General features: G+C 42.2%; 1 protein-coding gene across 2 annotated transcripts in view; it reads right to left on the bottom strand.

The window, feature by feature from the left end:
* Nucleotides 1-6603: 6603 nt before the first annotated feature.
* The window catches only part of SLC44A5 (solute carrier family 44 member 5), an 89328-nt gene continuing 74377 nt past the window's right edge, over nucleotides 6604-21554 (bottom strand). For both annotated transcript variants that reach the window (XM_074875738.1, XM_074875737.1), the window contains 8 exons: nucleotides 20468-20730; nucleotides 19302-19396; nucleotides 18808-18911; nucleotides 17450-17523; nucleotides 15579-15649; nucleotides 14091-14179; nucleotides 13361-13445; nucleotides 6604-11564 (listed from right to left, as the gene is read on the bottom strand). In XM_074875738.1, coding sequence (XP_074731839.1) covers nucleotides 11452-11564; nucleotides 13361-13445; nucleotides 14091-14179; nucleotides 15579-15649; nucleotides 17450-17523; nucleotides 18808-18911; nucleotides 19302-19396; nucleotides 20468-20730 — 894 coding nt within the window. In that variant the 3' untranslated portion in view covers nucleotides 6604-11451. The remainder of the gene's footprint in view (nucleotides 11565-13360; nucleotides 13446-14090; nucleotides 14180-15578; nucleotides 15650-17449; nucleotides 17524-18807; nucleotides 18912-19301; nucleotides 19397-20467; nucleotides 20731-21554) is intronic.

Genomic DNA, 21554 nt, shown 5'->3' with positions numbered 1-21554 from the left:
CCAGCTAGAAATCCACAGAGGCAGCGCTGCGCTGGCCCCGGGCAGGGCTGGGGGGTGGCTGCTGCCCGCAGCCCGGCCGGCCCTGCCTGAGGGTTTGCTTGAGTCCATATGGCCTGTTCCACCTCTGGCTTTCATCATTACAGTAACATGCAGCTAAACTCCAAATATCCAGCTACTCCATGCGTACTCCCCAGACAACTACTTGGGAAAAATGTCTGCACCTGCAGCAGAAAAAAGTTTGCAAGTTCAAAAATTTAACTTCTGTCAATTTAATTCTGTGTATTACTGTTGTTGCTAGTTAACTTTGAACTCCTGCCCATTCTACAATTACAAATTAAGCAACTAGACTTGTCATACAAGTCACTAAAAGCACGATAACCAAGCTTTTTCAAAAAATTAAAACCATTTGTCATTAGTTTAAATGAAGAGCAGAAAAAAACCCTGAACTGGTTTAGTTTCTGAAAATCCAGTTTAGTTATGTGTGGACAAGTCTCCAAAATAGTGACATCTAGGGACAGAGAAAGATAGTACAAGTTTAACAACGAAACACAAACTGCCTCCAGTTGTTACATTGATTTACACTGAAGTGTATGTCTGCACATTTTAACTCTCTTACTGCCTTTTAAATAAAATTAATAGTTACTGAAAACATACCGATCTGTTAACTCTCACGTGTTCTTTGGTAGAACATGAGAGAACAAGATACCGTAGTGGGTATCTACTGTACTACTGTGTACTTTTAACTGGCTTTCCTACACAGCAATGGAATGCAATTTAGAGTGACCTTCTGCCGTCTTACGGAGCTACCCTGGTTTCAAGCAGAACAGTTTTTCCTTTAAGTTATAAGGGGGATGCCTTTTCAGTTACAGGTGCTCACCCCAAGAAGAGATGCTGAATCCAGAACATGTTCTGAGCAAGGTGACGTTCCTGTGGCCTCTACTCCTGGAGGCTAAAAACCCAGGATACCACAGGTACTTCCTGTGTGCTCTCATCAACCACTTAAATTTGAAAAAGCAGTTCTGGTTGGGATTATGTTGCTTACAACAATGTAATCTCAAACTCTGGAGGTCTACATTTGTTATAAACCCACCACTTTAAAACTGTTTACAGATTTTCCCAGTAAGTCCCATAGTAATAACTGCAATACAAATGTGTGATAGCTGCTCTTCTCTCCTGTGGGGAAAAGGATCACTGTGGACTGATATGCTCTATAAACTAGACTTACTGAGTCATTCTTAGTTCTTCCATATATGCTAAAACAAACCTCTATCAAATGTTTTCTGCATTCTATTTTAAAGAAATTATGCATCATGAGTAGTCTCCAAGAGAAAAACAATCTTAATTCTTAGCTGCATTCGCTTTCTACCCTGGCATCCATCATCATCCCCAGCTGGCTCACCATCAACACAGCCTTTCTCATTCTCTTTCAGGATGGTGTTTTTATATTCCACACTTGATCCTGATTTAGGCAAACTAAACTCTGAGAATCAAATGGCTTTAAATCTGATCTTCTATGAACAGGATGCCAAGGAAGAGAAAAAAAAAAAACAAAACAAAACAAAACTCTCTTAGCAGAGCTTTTTCAATGTGTAAAATCTTCCTGGGGTACACCAAGCTTACCTGTTACAGCTATAAAGATGCACCTTTTCCTGATCCCGTTCAGTTTCTCTTTCATATTAATAGAAATGGGCAGAAGGTTTTGTTGACTTTGTGTGTGCAAAAAAGCAACTTTGGAAATGTGCTTTTGAAGCATCCAATAGAACAAGGACAAAGATTTTGCTTCTCTGTGTCATGCAACCTGCTCCAGCACAGCTACACTCCCGTGGCGATTGCTTTTGTGTCAACATATAATGTTCTTATGTGGGAGCAATTATTCATGCAAATATTAAGATGACAAAAAGCTATCCAACACATCATTGTTATAAGAGGGTATTTACCTCCTTGGGAGGGACTGTACCAGCGTGTATTGGCCAACAGGTATTGACCAGGGTAAAATCTATAGAGAAAAAAAAATCAGGGCATAGCTCAGACCAGTTTATTCTTTAGACAAATGCTTTAAAAACATCATAATTTTATACATATATGTGTGTATGCACGTGTGCATGTGTGTGGTTTTTTTTTCTCTTTTCACTTGGTTTGTGCTTTAAAGTGTACTCACTTCATATGTTGCCTATAGCTGTGAAGCCCTGAAGTTAAAAAAAAAGAATAACAAGGTAAGTGCTTTTTGGTTGAAACAGTTGACTGTTTGAAGTGCAGCGTAAGACGTGAGCTTTACAGTATTTAATCACCACCAGGATTAGCAGCACAGGTGGTGTAACCAAAGTCAAATGTTTGACTCTCCATCCATTATTTGTCTCCCTCCCAGGGCTCATCTTTTCTCTTCTACTCCCACTAATTTATTTTTTTTCCCACACAAAGAAGCATACAACAAATCAAGAGTAGTCCTGGGAAAAGACCTCACAACTTCCTTTTCTGCCTGCAAATTGCCCATTCCTCTCTTTACACAACTCTCCCTGGACTCCCTCCCCACCCCTCACACAGACCTTTTCCCCGCTGGGTATGCACACGACGACGTACCAGCTCTCTCGGACACTGCTGTCTTGTGGGGTTCTTTTGTGGGGTTTTGGGGTTTTTTTAAAGCGCTCCCACATCTCAACAGGAACACCACCCACCTCACCCCCCAAGAATGATAGAACAGCTGCCACCACAAGCTGCACCAGTATTATTTCCCAAGCTGACCTCATGGGAGAAAGCCATCTCCTGCTCCAAACCTCCTACAAGCACAGTTTATTGCTGAAATATGGGAAACCTAGAACAAGTAACAGTACACCGCTATATAAAAAAGTTACACATTTTCTTATTTTAAAATTAAGCTGTTGCATTTGAAAGACAGCTATTCCATTTAAAAAGTCACACAAGGAAACGTTTGATTTTTTTTCACGTGAGTTAGCAGGTCATCCAAGAAAGCTAACTATAAAAATAGCATTTAAATAGGATGTAAACTGTAATTTACCGAATGTGGGAACAACTAACAGCCACCTTTTTTACTGTTTTCAGAAATAATCAGCAGAAATGCTATCATCATTCCTATAACATGGATACAGGCACTTACCCAAAACATTATTTTAATATTAAAAAAATGTGTGTATGTATGTTATGCATAGTTAAATTCATAGAAATGTTACCTTTCAATATGCGTTTGGATCTTCAGTGTCTCTGCAGGAATTTGTACAGGCATCTCGGCAGTGGACTGAAATGCTAAGACAGACTCCACAGGGTATGTTCAAACACGTGGTTACAAGTTTCTTGTCATTACATCAGTTCAGAAAGAGTTGTGACTGCTGGACACCAAAAGCCACTACTAGTAAAGTTACAAAGATAACATCTGCTTTTTTAAGCTCCAGTGACCCAGAACCACTACAACTATTATACTATGATTTGTTAAACTTTTTCAGACCAGGGTTAGTGTTCTCACAAAATAACCCACTTCTAAGCTTAATCAAACCAATATGATGATGCTATTTAAGTACTTAGTATTTCTGTAAGAAACTGAACTGCCTAAACTTAAAAAAAAAAAAAAAGTAAAATAAAAACAAACTACAAAAAACCTCCCAGCTTTTGACATTATCATTTGGAGCAAATTAAGCACTCAACCTTCTCCTGAGACTACTCCGATTCTTTTCCAAACTTGGGCTCTTTCAGACTCCAAAATTAAAATAAATCGCCCGCAGAGCCCAGCCAAACCAACAGAAATGAGAACTTGGGACTTGATGAAATGAAAGTTGATTCAAGACAGGAAATTGAGTTGGTCAGATGTGTTGAAAATGATGGCAACCAGAAACTACATTATGAAGCTCTGTATAAAACAATCCCTTCCTTTTCCTCTCCAAGCCATCTGCAGATGTGTGGCTTTGCGAAGCAGCATGCCAGTTCTCAGAAGAAAATGCACCAACAGCAATGTTCATCTGCAAAGTCAAACCACAGAGACATCACAGGTGGTGCACATCAAACACTGGCCAAGAAAAAAGCAGAAACATTTTCACCCGGTATTTATGGCCAAGGTCTGTTTCATTGTAGCAGGTCAGCGGCACTGTCACTTCCTTCTTCAGCAGCAATTTCAGCCAGGCCATGCCAGCGCTGGCTGCGGATGCTCTGCCCGGTGTGACCGCTCACAGCTGCGGCGCAGAGCCGGGTGGACAGCCAGGCGGCCCCTCCTCGGCCGCTGCTCCCCTCGCCCCGCACACAGCTCCCGAGCAGCGTGCACAGCACCCGGGTGCTCCCCGCAACAGACCCACCGACTGAGAATGAGTGGCCCTGCTGCACCCCCCGTGTGGTGACGGACCGGTGACCCACACCCCAGGCCTGCCGGGGAGACCCGCGCGGTGTGATGGGCCCCTGGGGTGCCTGGAAAGGACAGACCCTGCAGAAGGAGCAGGATCCCTGGAGAAGACTGGTGATCAGGCTGCTGGTACACCAGACAAAACTCTGGCTGGGTTTTGAATTCATCTGGATGTGGATTAAATTTCTATGGCAGGCAGCCAGCGTTAGATTTAAATGTAATAAGAATGGCAAGAAAACTATGTGAGATATAAAACACATCAGTCTGAAAACACATATAAAAGGAGGCAAGAAAGCAGTTTTGTTAGTAAGCCTGACATTTTCTGAAGGAGGACAATATAACTAATAGCTGCAGTCAGTTCCAACCATGTATGTTAACAGGAGATACTGATGTAGTTTAAAAAACAAGGATCCAGAGTTAATTAAAATAACTACGTACATATGAGACACATAGTAAAGGTCCTCTATGCTCCAAAACCCCTTACAATAACTTTTATATTACAAACATATCTTCCAGTGTGGGTACACCATGATAGATTCTGCAATGATATTCTGCTTTAACACACACCGTGCTTTACTATTATTGTTGCTTAGTGTCACAGTCAGAACAGAGCTTTACAGCGATGCTTTAGAGAACAAAAAGCATGCAGGCATTGTTTGCCAAATTTGCATCTGATCAAACATTGCAAAAAGAAGAGGCGTATGCTTTCATGAAGATTTACTGTAGAACAGCAGTGTCTTTTAGCTCTCTCAAGCAACTCATCTGTATCAGGTTTGTACCTTTCCCTGTGTGGCATCTCCTTGGTCAGCCCAGCTAACCTGGGCTCAGGGAACACCAGCACCCCCCTGAAGATCCCTGTTACAGTTCACCTTGCACTGGTCAGTTGGACTAAATCTGCCCACATCTAAACCTCATGGGCCGTATGCGTTTGCCCTGTCACAGCTTTACTTTCCCAGCAGCTGCCATCCAGCCCCGAGGCACAGACAGCTCCTGACTCCTGCACCGCAGAGCCGAGCTCTACAAGGACACTGCTCCTGGCTGGCTGGGCAGCACAAACCCACCAACCTCCCCACCAAGAACTGACAGCATTTAACCCTCTCTAAGAAATACTATCCTACAGTGTAAACCTAATACACTGCTCATTTTCCCTTAAACGATATATGTTGCAACTCCGAATTTAAAGCTTCTGTGTACCCTGTGAGCTTGAACGCCCCCATTCACTGTTCAGTCACTGAATCCCCAACGTACAGCCACACTCTCTCCATTAAAGCATTTCTAGCTGGTGTCTCATCCCACTGCAGTTGCCACTCTGCCCAAGGTGACAGCGGTGCCCAGCTGGACACAACTGTCACCATCACAGCTGTTTGCACCAATTCAAAACCTTTATCTTGAGGTTTCACTGCCGTGATCACCGAATGCCGGCAGCATCCTCAGACAAGGCCCCCACATACAGAACGACTTACTTAGAACACCTGCCTTCGCTACTAACCCCGAGCCCAAATTCTCCCTTCGTCCTGCCTCCAAATAACTGCTCCAGTGCTGCCTCCGCTGAAGCCCATCCTCATCTCCGAAAAGCTTTTGCATTGGTTTTGGTTGTTTGGTTGGATGGGCCCCGGCCTGCTCCAGCTCCATGCGCCACCGCAGCACCTACAGCAGCATTTCCTGGGAGAGCCAGGAAAGCCGAGTCGACCCATGGCGCGCAGTAAGTTTTGTCGACCTCACACAAAGACAGGAGAAAAATACGACTTTCAGTGAGTCTCCTAAAGCCAGAGATTTCCACTGAATTACGAGGTATGAATTTGGCTGATTTAAAAGACACCTGGTCTGGTGGAAGATCTCAAAAACTGGTTCAGTCAAAACCCCCCCGTTTTGTTATTACGTGGTTCAAGAAATTTAAGTAAAAGATGCAACAAGCGCTCCTCAAGCCGTTAAAAATAAAACTAAGCATTTCCTTTCGTGTGGGGGTGGCAGCGCGGCCTCCCCATGCGCGGGATTTCCCTTCGGCCCCGACTAGCGGGCCCAAGCCCCGGGGCGCGGCTGCGGACTCGGCCCGTCTTGGTGCCTCCTCTGCCCGGTCACACGCGGCCACCCCGCAACAAACCTCCCGCAGCACGGATCGATCTTATCGGGCCGGATCGGACCCCAGCGCGCCCTGCCCGGCCCCCCCCTGCCCGGCCCTGATGCGCCTCCCCCCTTCCGGCGCGCCCCGGCCCCAGCGGGGAGAAGGCCACGGCCTGGGCCGAGGCCCGGACAGAGACACGTACTGCGCTTTGTATCTAAATCTTTATTAGAACAATCCCCAAGAGCTGTAAAACAGTGAAGTAACAACAAAATTAAATATTAAACACTTTAGTTATCAAAGATATCTAAACAGTACGTTCCTATTTCTGCATAGCAGAAGCAAACAGGTTTTAGAGCTCAAACTGTCGTGCTCATGTTAATTTGGTTTTGGCAAGATAATAATATAACCTCAATAATCACATTAATGAAACAGTAACCTCCCTTCCATTTCTTAAACCTTAAAGAGCCTTTTTTTGCGACTTCACAACTCATTATTTGCGACAAATACAGGTGGACTCCTTGTAGCACAGAGTAACAGACAATTTTAATATTAGTAGCACTAGTGTCACTTAAACATGAAGAAACAGTTATCTAATTTGATTACAGTGCAGTACAAATTACATATTACCTCAAAAATTGCCTGTATCAAAAGTTAAAAAATTTAGTCTAATTTATAAAACACTTCCAGAATCGTAAGTTACCAGTCTTGAAATGGAGAATGAACCTTAGGCCCGTGGACACGCACACAGCCGCGGTGCAGAAGGTATTTGTGAGCCTCTTCCCTCTCTTCTCCCTGTGGCTACATGGGTACAACACCTAGGATCGTTGTAACCCAAAGCAGAACAGGCCCTACCCAGAAGTTCACTATACCATAAATTAAAGCTATAGAAAAAAAAATATCTACTACTAGAAATGGAAGTCTTGCATTGTCTTTTATTTAATTATTTGCAACACAATTGTCATGTGTTTCCTCCCAGACCACAGCGTCTACTTTCATGACCTGACAACAGCAACAGGGAAATCGTGTGCGCTGCATCATGCAGTTCAGAGACATCTGACATCTTTTCTACAATTCATTTTATATCAGTTAATTTGAAATAAAGAGAGCATTGCTTCTCCTATCTAGCCTCTTCTGTTTTGTAGTCTACATGGTGTGAATAAACTTCAAAATGTAAGCCAGGTAAAATAATAGCCAGTAAGGCACTTTGTCAGAGAGGACGCAGCTGTCCAGGCTGAGCAACTGGCCGACAGGAGACATTCTGCATTACCGAAAACAGTCAGTCTATTCTTCATCATCCCTTCTCTGACAACCCATCTGCAGAAGAACACTTACTGACTGTACCAGAATCAGCTTGACATTGCGTCCACCAAAATCTTTTTCCTGCTCTACAGCAGAACATGCAACAGTAAAATATTTCATACTTTTAAATACTAATGTTTAAAAGACTATTCAGCATCCTTCTAACACCCAAGAATCAGCTGCTGAATACTACTTGGAAAAAAAAAAATCCTTCAGCGTAAGAAATGATCCCATCTTTCTTGTTTCTTTGTTTTCTTTCTGGGGTCATTTTTCTTCTTTTTTTTTTTTTTTCTTTCTTTTTTTTTTTTTTTACAAAATTTGAAGGCTTGACATTAAAACTTTGGTATAAAACATGTAAATGAAAGCCATCCATTAGTATATTGTAGGGAGACACAATGAATCTAACCAGAACTAAACCAGACATGGGTGTTTTCTACCGTCTCTTGGTTTCTACATTCCGCTTGTTGGAGATCTCCGCAAGAGCTCTTTCTACTCGGGTGAAGGGTCTCTGCAGAGCCCCCCGCCCTTCCCAAGGCTCCCCCGGAGAGCAGTCGCCCAGCGGCAGCGCCAGGGGCTCCCGCCGGGTTCTCAGCTCCGCCTCCCCCCGGCCCGCTGCGCCAGCGGGGAACCGCCCCCGCCCCCCGGCACTGCAGGCACCGCGCGGCCGGGGCGGGGCGGAGCGGGGCGGAGAGGGGGGGCACACTGTCACCCACTCCCGTGGGCTCAGGAGCAAAGCACACACGACATTTACCGTGTTACAGCTAGCCACACGCTCCACTCTCTGAAGAACGGAATTTTAAATTTTATACTAAGTCGAGCAACAAAGTAAATGTCCAGATCCATACACGTCACTACTAGTACCTCCTCTGTGGTGTAAGACTGCAGACTCTGGCCCACCGGATTAGTTAGGAACCATTATAATAAGTTAGTCTTAAAATATTTCAAGTGATTCTTTCCCAAGTAAATACTTGCATTAATTTCTACTTAATTCATTAATAGCAATTTATTTTTTAAATGCCAATTTTAATATTAAATCATTATGATTTATTTATTCAATTTATTGATTACAAAATCTACATGGTATTGCTTTGTATTTTCACAGTTCTCATAATTATATCATTAAGAAAATGGCTTTTTAATTTTCTTCTCAGAAATGATGATCACTTACATTCTAAATAATTTCACAAAATAGTGAGTGGAGCAAATTTATACATATTTTTTTTTACTGTATATAAATAATACCACCATTTAAAACTTTCACTTTTAGAAATTCCTTTAGTAAATGCATAGGTTTGTTACAAAAGTCTTCTAATCAAATAACTGTATACTATTTCTATTATGTTTTATTCCTAGTAAATTCTATGGTTACATTCATATGATAAAAAAAGCACGCTGTATTCAGAAATACACTTTTTCAGTTGAGCTCCCAGTAAGACACTCAAGTCCAGTAGAAATATAGATTACTTTTAATGCAGTTTCTTTAGCTGCAAACTAATCACACAGTAGTATTTAAAAAAAAAAAAAAAAAAAAGCTTTAGCACATGGACTGTAATCAGACCAGCAGCTTTTTTAATCACAGAATGGTGACTCATACCCCAAAAAGTTACTGACTTAATTCTCAGAAGAGATCAGAATGATGGGGGGGTTGTATATTCAATGCCATGCACATAATGAGAAAGGCATGATGGCCATGATGAAAAACTTCATCAATGAAGAGTGATTTTTCCCAAAGGTAGGTTTCTCAGCCCTTTCTGAAAGTCAGGTTTACTCTAGGGTATCTCAGGATGTTACCAAAAACTGAAGGTGCCCACAATCAGTAGTTACATTTGAAACTGTACGCCTTTATTCTACATTATTTGAGTCCTAACCTGAACCACTCATTTCTGCTTCAGGGGAAAGGGCCACAGTGCCCACTGGATCACAGAAGATGCACACCTGCACCTCAGCTCACAGCATTTCAAGACCTGACCTTGCCCACGACTGCCAGCACGTGGGTGCTCATCACTTGTGCATCAGCACGACCCCAGACCTGTTGCACGAGGGACAGATTTCTGCCTTTGTGGTGACTGCAGTCATCACAGACCGGAGCCACAAGCTGGAGAGCAAAATCACTTTGGGATGTGGATCATCAGTAAATTTTCCCCAGAAACTTGTGTTCAAATCATCTGGAAGAGAATTGACCGTTGTCTTTGTGACACCAACAGATTCCTGGGACAAGACAAGTACTTCCAGGCGCTGAGCAGAGTACGTGTGCCTGGGGCAGAGGTGTGGAACGTGCTGCTTCTGGAAAGCGGACACTAACGGAATGCTTTATTCAGTACAGTGGAAGCCATGAAAACTAGGGGCAGGCCTCGGTATGGTTGGGTCCTTGGGCATCCATGAGACTAATAAAACCTTTTCAGCTCAGCTCACGGCAGTCACAGACTTGAGAAATACTCCAGTGTAAGACTTTTTCCATGAGCAGAGCTGTTACCAACCTCAGTGACAGTTCTGCTCATGGGAGGGTCATAAAACTGAACAGAATGTTCATGTGCTTTCTACCAATAGACTTTGTACTAATGACCAAGCATATTTAACAATCAAAAAGCAAACTAGATCTTTTGGAGCATCTTTCAGTAGATAAATAATGCATCCTGTATGATGAGAAGACTTGAGTTCAGTGTCTTAATACCTCACTGTGCGAGTGACTGAGAGCGAAGAGACCCGCAGAAAGAGCTCACCCAGCCCTCAGCACCCGCACGGTCATTGCAGGGTCTCGTTAAGAAGCCCTTCTGAGCTAGGCAGAGGCAGGGGAATTCCTTGTGCACACATACAGCCAAGACTTTCTTCCAAGGAAAAAAAACCTACATTTGGTTTTCCTTTCAGTGAAGCTCAACTTCCTCACAATTGTGTAGAACACAGTCAGAGACTTATTAGAGAGAGGGGGTTATTAACACAAGTGCATCTCTCCTCGACATCAGCTAAAACAATACATTCACCATCTTGTACCAGATGAGACCTCATTTGTGTGAACCACAAATCACTTCAAGTGCAGTGGGACCTTCTCTCAGTTATATCACCTTTTAAGCACAACTCACAGAAAACTTCACTTTAAGCAATATCAACTGTAGTCTCCTCTGACTACCTTCTTCGGGACCTGCAGGGTACCACCATTTCTTAAAAGACGCAGCTGTGGATGTGATTAAAATATCACTACATTTTTCAGTGTAGGGAATCATTAATGCATGTATAATCACAGTTTAAATAGCTGTGAACCAGCTTGTACAAAAAAATACAATCATAGCACCATATTTACAAATTTAGTACCACCTCCTGGTTAACTAGAGAGTCTCGAACTATCTTTTTATGGCTAATTAGGTTATATGTTAGTGCTTTCAAAAAATTGCCTGAATTTCTTTTACAAATATACACCTATAAAAAGAAACATTATCAAAACTGCTGTCATCTAAGGCAGCAACTTGTGTTACAAAAGTTATTAAAACATCATTACAGACTTAAAAAAGCTTCAAATTTACATTTTCCTTTTCATAGGCACTCTATAAACTAAAACGTGGCCTTGTTTTCACAGCTCTTAGTTTAAGCATTTAAACTAGTTAAATGTTACCAATGTTGCTCATTTTTTTAGATATAAGCAAAAGGAAAAAAGAATCACCCATTAACCAGAAGCATCATTTACAGTTTTTACTTTTGCCTACTTTATACACATTTTGCTTAAAAGTGACACTGTTTTGATGTTGAGGTTTAGTGTATGTTATCCCACTGCCTTCTTAGGGCTTAGTTCCTTCTTCCCTAGAATTCGGTGAAGGCTAGCTGACATGAAGTAAGGTTTTGCTGTAGATCCATCATTTCTTTCCAGGTCTTCACCTGAATTTACACAGCAAAAGCAGCCAAAAGAGCAAGCAGCAGTACAACCACACACACACACGGAGAATTGAAGAAAGGAGAGAGCAAAAGACCCAATATTAAAAAAAAAATTCTCAGTCAAGGCAACTTAGCTGTATTGTTAAGTTGATAAAGGACACTATAAAATTTCTATTTTCTCAAACCAGAAGAGCTTTTACACAAAGCAGAGACACAACATCTAGCCATTTTTCAATAACAGCAATATATCCTTTTTATTCTCCAGTTCTTTGGTTTGGCAGCATAGGTGAAAATTTTCAGAAACGCTCATGCCTCCACCAAAGCCTGGCATTTTAGCTACTTCTTCCCACAAAGAGAGCTGTGGATTTAAGCACTTTTTAAAACTGGACCCCTTTTCACTGCCTAAAATAAAGTTCTTTTGAAAACCTGATGCCACAAGTGCACAATATTCTATATGATCTCCTACTGTCCATTACTGAATGGAAGCATGGGAAGCAAAACACAGTATGAATTTAAAATAATGAGGCAGACGTAGGACTTTTTCCCCTACAGAAGGTCATGACTAAATTGCTGGTCTGGGTTCAGCCCAGTGTTTATGCCATGCAGTAGTCACAGACCAGTGAGCAATTTCACACTGATGGGCAACTGGGAGGGAGTGTGCAGTGAAGCACGACAGTTGCAACTGCAACCTTGCAGACAGAGGCAGACAGCGGCATCTGCAAAGCCAGAAAGAGAGCACTAGCTGTAAGGAATGGCCAAAGAAGTCAGAGGAAGCAAATCTTCATATATGTCTGCCTGTGACGCTTGTTTAACTCAAGATAAATAGGACGCAACTCTCAGCTAGACATAAATTTTCAGTTTTCTGACTGATTTTCTTCCTGTGATTCTTTGGCAACCCAGCATTTCCAGAATCACCACTAACCTTAGTTCCTAGGGTTAAGAAGGTGTTTAAAAGGAGAGAAAGAATTTATGCTACTGCAAGAGGAGAATCAGTATTACCATGTTTATCTTGTCTCAGTGATCCACCGTGCATACGATAGATCAAGCCTATGGCTATTTCAGTATTCCCTTAATGTTATCAAATAACTCACCAACTGCAAGAACAACCACTGCCATGTAACTTCAACTAGAACCTACCAGAATGACTTTCGTTATAGAAAAATTGTATCTTTATTTCTTTAATTCAGTAAATCTAGTAAATGGAATGTATTTTGTAATAAGTACATCCTCCTCTTATAATCATGTCCTAATCTGAGACCAACAGATTTGTGACTGGATGTATTGAACAGCAGTCCCTTTGAGAATGCCCATGGTTGCTTGCCATTGGGGGGCCCAAGGGACAGGTAAGTTTTTTTAAATGGTATTTTACACACATTTGAAGTTAATTCAGCATAATACTTTGTTCAGGGCTATTAAGTTAAAAACAAAGGACTACCTATATACCAAAGAATAACTTTGTTATTAACAAGAGGTTTGAGCGAGTCATTGCTGTATGGGCGCTTTACAAAGCACCCTGAAGCAGACTGTTAGTGAAAGTTAAGGAACTTCTGAAAAACAAAAGCCAGATATCCCCATGAGCCAATTAGCTACCTTCCATTACTTAAACTAATTACATATGAATACTAAAACATTTCTGCACTGAAGAATGCATCAAGGAGCCAGTCTGAAAAGCAGAAGCAGTTTGTTTTTCACACAGTCTGCTAGCATGTCACCAGAATTCTGTAAGGAACAGACAAAGTAGTTTTCTACTCCTTTTCCTGTGACTTGCAGGTATTAGTGAAAGAAAATGTAGTACTTACAAAAGCAGAGGAAAAGCGTGTCGACACACATTGCATAGACGCTGAAGAATCCATGTGCAACTAGGTAGGAGCCAATAATCACCGTCTACAAAAACCAAACCACAGTGAAACCCCAAATTTAGTTTAGCACCAATGTGGCAGTGTTAACACAAGTCAGAAGCCTAGTCTGCTAAGCAAATCTGGGAGGATTTAATGGCAGCTCTGTAATTCTACCAAGGGTTACTTCTGCTGCAGAAAGGGATCACAGGTTCAAGACACTGTATCCTAACGTGCAGTAACCACTAGTTTTCCAGCTGCCAAACTGGAGCCATTTCAACCCCCAAAAGAGAACATATGCCAAGAATATTCTAAACTCCTTCAAGATTATTCTAAAGGACAACTCATCCTGGAGATGTTCTGCAGTCTAGGGGGGCTATGGAAGTAGGAAGAGATGCATCACCAGTCCCTTCCATTAGGAGCCACACTGTCACCAGTGCCCCACTATCAGCCTTTCCTGTCCGGGAACTATGAGCCAAGCAGATGTGAAACCTAATTTTTCTGAAGGTGCAGAGTCACTGCAGTGTCACTCGGGCCTGAAGGACCCCGAGGACTGGAGTGTAGCCAGCAGCCCTCACTTCAGCAGACAGCGTGCCTCAGAGGCTGACAACAGGGGCTGTTCCCAGACCATCCCGGAGCAGCCTCAGCACCTCAAACTGCCCTCAGCATTTGGGAGATTGGACGGTTGCCTTACCAACAATGGTACCCAATAGTAATTTAACGTCGGTGCTTCCTGTGCAAAGACTGGTATTCTCTGTGTGAAGAAAAAGAATGCAAGAACACCTGCAAGAAGCACAGAAGATTAGCGATTCCTATGCTAACTCTGATTTCCTAACACCTAAAGAATGGATGAGACAAAACAGACAACAGATCCAAGGTTGGTTTAAATAATAGTTTGTAAACAATAAATTCCTCCATACTAATTATCTGCTGGACCTGTATTCTGACAGAAGAGATATGTAAATGAATCAATTACCATAAAGTTATTCATGGGCCCAGAAAGACTTTAATGAATTGCTTTGCTTCAGCATTCTACTGGATTTAATAGTGAAATTAATAAATAATGATAAACAAAACAATGACAGGGGATAATGAAGACCATTGGGTGGATCTTTTCTAAAATAAAAAAGACAAAAATTCTGCTGCTTTGAATTCTATTGCTTGAAGAAATACTTAATTATTTCAAATTAAACGAAGAAATGGCAAGTGGCTAGTGACAAGCACGACAATAAGATTAGAACAGACCAATGCATCTATTACAAAAATTACCTGAAGAATTCATTCTTGAAGAGGACGAAGACAATAATTAATTTCAGTATTTCATGGTTTACATTTCAGAGAATATGTTTCAAGTCGAATTTGCTACCCTGGTTTGAAAGTCACTCTACAGTAATGACAAAACATTTTAGATCTGTTTTTGGTACTATTTTTTAACTTTTGATGAAAATATAATTCATTACTAATCTTTTAAAGTATACAGAATACAAAATATGGTTATTTGTAAAATAATGTTTTGGAACTCTGTGACAATTTAGAAAAACCATAAGGCAATACTGCCAAATTGAATTTCTGAAGGTGCTTCATTAAAAAAAAAAAAATGCACTTTTCTGTCACAGAAAAACATGAATATATTTTGATATTTACTGATAATGAAGAAAACCCTATAAGGATGTTACAAATATTCTACTCCTTTTACTATAGCTTATAGCTATAATGGGCTTGAATACAGCGAAGCTTCAGGCCCATCTCCTGCAGACCTGCACCACCTCCCCTTGTTTGCATGCTGTCTGCTACCAGGTAAATCTTATTTGCAATTTTGTTCAGTTCTTATGAAAGGAGAACCGACTTTGGCTGACTTATTGGATGTGAATTTGGTTTGATCCAGCTATGATGCTTTGGCTGCAGAAGTTCTTGCACCAGCAACACATGCAAGAGCAGTAAAAGCAGTGATGGAATGGATACTGCCAACAGCACACCAGGTGTAGGGGTGGAAGGGGAAAAAAAAGGAAAAAAACCATATTTTGGTTCAATCTTGCAAATCCTAGAAACACAGAAAACAGCCTCCTTAATAGTCAGACCAATGAGAACCTCCAGCTGTTCACTAAGCATACATGATATGGTGGGCATACTTGTAGGTACCAGAAAATAGAACATGCTGTTTGCAAAAAATCAATTACCTTACCTACACCACCAGCAACAAGAATTTTCCCCAGGAATAGAAGAAAGTCTGTAACTTTGTCCAGAACTGCAACTCTGTTCAGCAAAGGACAAATGATACATAATTATCACAAACCAGACATTTGTATTCTTTCTCCTTAAATCTACGGATATTTGGCAAAACATGACCAAGAAGCTGTCTTCTGCTGGTTTCACAGGCTGGCAGTACAACAGCACAGAAACACAACACTGAGATGGGCTTTGTTACAGCCTGATCCCACGGGGCAAAAAAGCACTGAACTTCTTGCTGAGTTAGGCCTTAATGCAGCAATACTGCTATAGCACTTGAAGACTGTTTATTGCTCTTGCTGGTTAAAAAATCCCAACAAAACAAAGTATCAAAAGATTTTTATTTCAGCCTTTCTTCTAGGGTCACAAATAAGCCAGCCCAGAAGAGGCAAGTACACACCAAAACAGAAAGTAGTGTTTGTGTAGATTGCTGGTAGGTCTTGTTTTCACTTGGTCCTATCTGACCACATTTCATGACCCCATAACATGCCAGATCTGTGGTACAACACGGAAGGCAGGAGGCCTCGAAGCAGGAAGACGATCACAGACACATGAATGAAGGTAATTGACAGTAAATCTGCAGCCCTCATTGAAAGCAACAGCAGGGAGTTTCTGCTCGAAATCCCGCCAGCCTGTCTCATCAGAAACTGCAGGTAAATAATGGGATGGAAAATGAGCTTTGTATCATCAGCCTCCTGACAGCGCTGAAGGCTACGGATATGGTAATATACAGCACTGACTACCATGAAAGATAAACATTAAGAAAGAGAACAAATCATCATTAACCTGTCAGAATTCAGAATTAGCAAAATACACAAGACTTAAAAAAAATCTCAGTTTGAAATAATAACATTATGTGCCTGGCTTTTAGCTATTGCTCTTACTGACTAAGAGCCCAAACGACAGCAAGGTGACATTCTGACAGGAAATGAAGGCAGCTCCTCTGCTGCTTCCCGGCCCTGCACAGCACGGACACCACTGCACCCACAGTAACACAGCGCGCTCCGTCCCCCACCTCCGCTCTTCCCTCTTCTTACTGAAGCATCATTTCCATTCTCCTCTTTCAGCCTACCCCTCCATTACTCTCCTCCTCCCGGTCCTTCACTCAACAATTTAAGCCACCCAACCAGTTTTACTGTGTCTCTTGCTTAGATTGTCTGCTATTGCATCAACATGGCCTGCTCCTAAGTTATTTTCCCATTATTTCTTGTTCTCATGGTGGTACCGGAAAGGCCAGGAGCAATGAAGAAAAGTACTGATGAGAACAGGGAGTTTGGCAGCAGTCTTGGTAGTGGGGCAAAGGGCCAGGGGAGTTCCCAGCACCAGGGGAGATCTGGTTATGTTAAAGATACTGGTTTTGAAAGCAAAGCACTCTCTCCTCTTTACTGCCACTCGCTGACAGCCCATAAGATTTCTGGATTAATCTGAAGACTGAGGTCTTTCTGCTTTCCTTTTGACAGACAGTGAGTGGACCAAAGCTCAAGAAACACACACACAGCGGGTGATGAGCACCCCATTCCTGTATATCTGTAGATCTCCTCCCAAGGGCTCTACTGGTTCCTTGAAGGCACTATTACAATCTAATGGGTGTTTACAAATTTAAAAGAGCAATCGCCACAAAACTGTTAGATTATATCAACTTTGCACAGCTTGCTGTGCTGGACAGCCTGCTGTTACACAGTGAGTGTTAGAAGCGAGGGCCATGTCTGAGGACAGAGCAGCTTACAGTAATATTTGGAGGAGGCATGGGAGAGGCAAGAAGTGTGCCTTCAGAGTGCAACAGCAGGAAATCCTGACATTTCCAAGGACTAGGAGATGGCCCCTTACCTCACCACATTCCGCATGAGCAAAAAGAACGCTTCCTTTGCCGAGGTGCAGAAGTTTTTACCATATATGGCAATCTGCAAAATAATAGTAGCTGTTAAGTATTTTAAATAATTAGGATACCTCCTTGTATGCCAGAATCTTACTGTGTGTAATATGTAGTTCTCTCTAATATGTGATCTTGAAACTCAGATGAACATAAAGCATTTCCCCCGGTCACCTGTGACCTCTCAATGCTTCCCACCAGGTTGGGACAGAATATTATCTGTCCTTCCCCTTCAGATCACCTGGTGATGAGCATGCCGCCCTTTGTGACCTGCAGGCATTAGACTCAGTACTCTGCCAAGCAGAGCAAATAATGTACTTGCCAAAGGATTTTTCCTCACTTTGCTAGTTATCTGCACTACATTTAAAGTCAGTGGAAAGGGACAGGCACTTGTAGAGCAGAAGTGAGTTGACCCCTGTAGGTATCTCCTTGGACCTGACACTGCCCTCCCTTAAGAAGTCATCAGCAATACCAGTATCAAAGTCAGTGGATTTACATCAGCAGAAAGTAAAACAGCCAAAGCTATTCAGGAACAAAACCATTTCTTCTTCCTGTAATAGTGTCCACAAGGGTAAGATACACTAGAACAGCTCTTAGTTCAGTCAGTTTACCAACTGTAAACAAGATAGTAGAAAAGAATCCTTCCTCTTGAGGATGGCGTTAATTTGAGACATCAATTGCATGAACATGAGTTATAACAGACCCATTACAGCCACCTCCTTTGAGACAAGAAGTCCGTGACAGTACCATTCAATCACTGAAATTGCTTCAAGTCAGAACATCCTAGGCTGACATCTGTGAATGGTTATTTAGGTGAAAATCTGGAATTCCTCTTCTGGACGCTAAGAAGGGCTATTTTAGAGAAATATCACTGCTGCTGCTAGCAGAATTTCTGCTTTTAACTTCCAGGAGGAAATACCTATTACATGCCTTCTGACCTCCTTATTCACATACTGCCTCCAAACATAAGTGTCATCAACACGCAATATGAAACAAGCTAATATTCCTGTTGAAATCAGGATTCCAATTGCTGAATCAGAGAGGGAGTAAACCAGTTGTGCCATCCCTTCCCACTTACTTTGGGGGATGAGGGGGATGGACAAAGACAGGCATGAAAAGAAGCTGAGTTTAGAAGAAGGGGAAAAAAAAAAATCTTACTTTTTCATGGTAGGGCCACATGCATTTCCCGAAAACTCCCATAAATCCCATTATTTATTCAGCAGATTCTAGTACTGCTGGCTGTTGACCAACTAGTAGTGGCTAGGGTATTTTAGTGTCCCAGATAGGGGAGACCACATGCAGAGACAGCACATACCATGATGTAGGCATTTCTGTTTATAAATTTTAAGAATTTTTCCAAACACCAGAAACAGCATTTGAGGCAGCAGAGTAGAAATCTAGTGAAGGAGTTCTGTGTACCTGGAAAAAAGGAGAGATTACGTCACACACAGAACTCATGAACAGTCTTCAGAACATAGAAAGCTATTCAGAAGAAAATCTGAAATTGTGACAAAAGCAAAAACACTATTTCTTTTCTTCTAGGCATGGACTCTCTTTCTCAACCAGATTTAGCTCACTACCTTTCAATGAGATCAGGTCCACATCCTGCATGAACTTTGCATTAAGTTCCCAAGGACATAGGCTCAATTCAAGTAAATCAGCACAAATTGAGTGGCTTCAAATGGACCTACAATGGCTAAAAATAATCTGGAATTAATCTCTTTTCATTGCTGAAAAGATATCTTGGGAAAGTAAGGAAGTAATTTACCGAAGATTTTAATAACCTTAGAGCAGATTCACAAATCTCACCTTTCAGTTTGTGATCCAAGTATTCCAGTATTACTCTAATAAGCTGGACAATTGCAAGAATTAAGGCTCCAAATGCCAGCGAACCTGTATGGTATCTAAAACAAAATAAATGACTGTTATGTTGCACCTGTGTGTATATGCACAATTATACACGTATGTGCATGTGTGTGTATATGGAGAGAGAGAGATAATGATAGCTGGAGGAAGGTCCATTACAGACACCAATGGACCTTCATCCTGGTCCACCAGAGGGGAACAGGATGAAGCCCCTGGTGCTGCTGGTGTTTGTGCGAGCGCTGTGTGTGTCTGTCTGTCCATCTGTCTGTCCAGCTGTGTGGGTACGTGTTGTAAACACGCACCTGGGTGTCTGCACCCTCTGGGAAGGAATACCTGCTCAGCCTCTGCCTGGCTGGGCCCGGGGCACAGAGCTGAGCAGCCCTGTCGCTGTGGGGCTACAGGATTCAGCCTCCCCCTAACAACTGCATTTTCCTGATTGTACTGGGTTTGGATGGAATAGAGTTTGTTTTCTTCATGGCAGCTTGCACGGTGCTATGTTTTGGATTTGTGACCAAATCAGCGCTGATAACACACCCACGTTTTAGCTATTGCTGAGTAGTGTCAAGGGCTGTTCTGCTCCTCACCCTGCCCTGCCTGTGAGTGGCAGGGGGTGCATGGGGAGCTGGGGGGGCACAGCCAGGACAGCCGACCCCAAGGGATGTCCCACACCATGTGATGTCGCTCAGTGATAACAGCTGGGGGAAGGAGGAGGAGGAGGGGGATGTCTGGAGTTACGGCATTTGTCTTCCCAAATCACTGTTCCGCGTGAGGGAGCCCGGCTGTCCTGGGGATGGCTGAGCACCCACCTGCCGCGGGAAGGGGGGAATCAATCCCTTGGTTTGCTTTGCTTGCGCACGCAGCTTTGCTTTACCTGTTAAACTGCCTTTATCTCAGCCCTCGCCTCTCTGCACTTTCGCCTTCTGCTTGTCTCCCCCCTCCCGCCGTGGGGGAGTGAGCGAGCGGCTGTGGGGGGCCTGGCTGCCTACCGGGATTAAACCACGACACTGACTTATCATCTTCATCTGATATTCTGAGTCTGGCTTCTCTAGATGTAAAAAGAGCACTTGCTGCATACATGGAAAGGGTCACATCCAGCTCCACAGTCTTACCGTATTGCTCGTCCAAATGAAGAGAAGAGCGGCCACAGTGGAATATCAGCTGGTTTTCGAGAGGCCCAGTAATAAGAGGCAAAGGCACCAGCAAGGGTACACTGACCCAGTGCAATTGCAAAGTTCACCAGCCAGAGAAAGACAAAGGCATTGGCTAACTGGAAGATGAAGATGTACTTATGGTACAGGCTTTCTCCTCCATAAAAAGCAAAAGTACACTGAGCACCCGGACACAGTTTAGTCACATTGGTTGTGTTAAAAGTCTGTACAGAGAGAAAATTAAGCAACACAATGATAAGCAATGAATTCTCTGTACAGAGTCTCTGAAGTTTAGCAGCTTAATACAAATAACATAATTCTGCTTGACGTTTCATTAGCTCATTCAACACTGCACTCCAGTACTATGCAACCTGTTTACATATTTAAGGATTCATATTAATGTCTTATGCAGGTGCTTAGCTTTTAACCATGCAGTTAGCAAACAGCGCTGTTCACCACAAGCCTGAAACCTCCACAAATGGAATATGAATTTCAGAAATCTACTTTTAAGATACATAAACGTTTCAGTTTCATTAAAGAAAACCTGCTCACACAGAAAAGAAAAACATTATTTGAAAACTGAAGGCCAAATCTGTAGTTCAGGTAAATCACCACAGTTGAACTGAAATCAACTGAGCGATGCCATTTTACACAAGCTGTGGATGTGGTCACAACTTCCCTTCCTATCTTAGAGTATTAAAAAAGGAGTAGTCTTTACCTTGAGTTACTTTTCCCTATTTCTATTGTTCATTTCATGCATTTGCTCAGTTTGGGCATGAAATAAAACCAGTCAATTTCTAATCCTTTTCTTCTTTAGTGTTTAGACATCAGCAGGGTGGGCAATTGTTTGGGATATACTTAACCTCAGTAGTACACTGAAATTTAAACACCCGAAAATAATCCTGATATAACGTATGATAAATACTTCTAATTTTCAAAAAATACTTAAATTCAACCCCACAGTCAAGTCAAAACATTTGACTGAAGACAAAATTTAAAAAAAAGACAAATATTTTTGGAGCTTCATAAAGGCCATTGCTGTGCCAAA

The sequence above is a fragment of the Strix uralensis genome, chromosome 8 (genome assembly GCF_047716275.1).
Source record: "Strix uralensis isolate ZFMK-TIS-50842 chromosome 8, bStrUra1, whole genome shotgun sequence".
In the NCBI taxonomy this organism is placed as follows: Eukaryota; Metazoa; Chordata; class Aves; order Strigiformes; family Strigidae; genus Strix; species Strix uralensis.
Note: the sequence above shows the minus strand (reverse complement) of the source record. Positions and strands in the feature narration are given on the sequence as shown.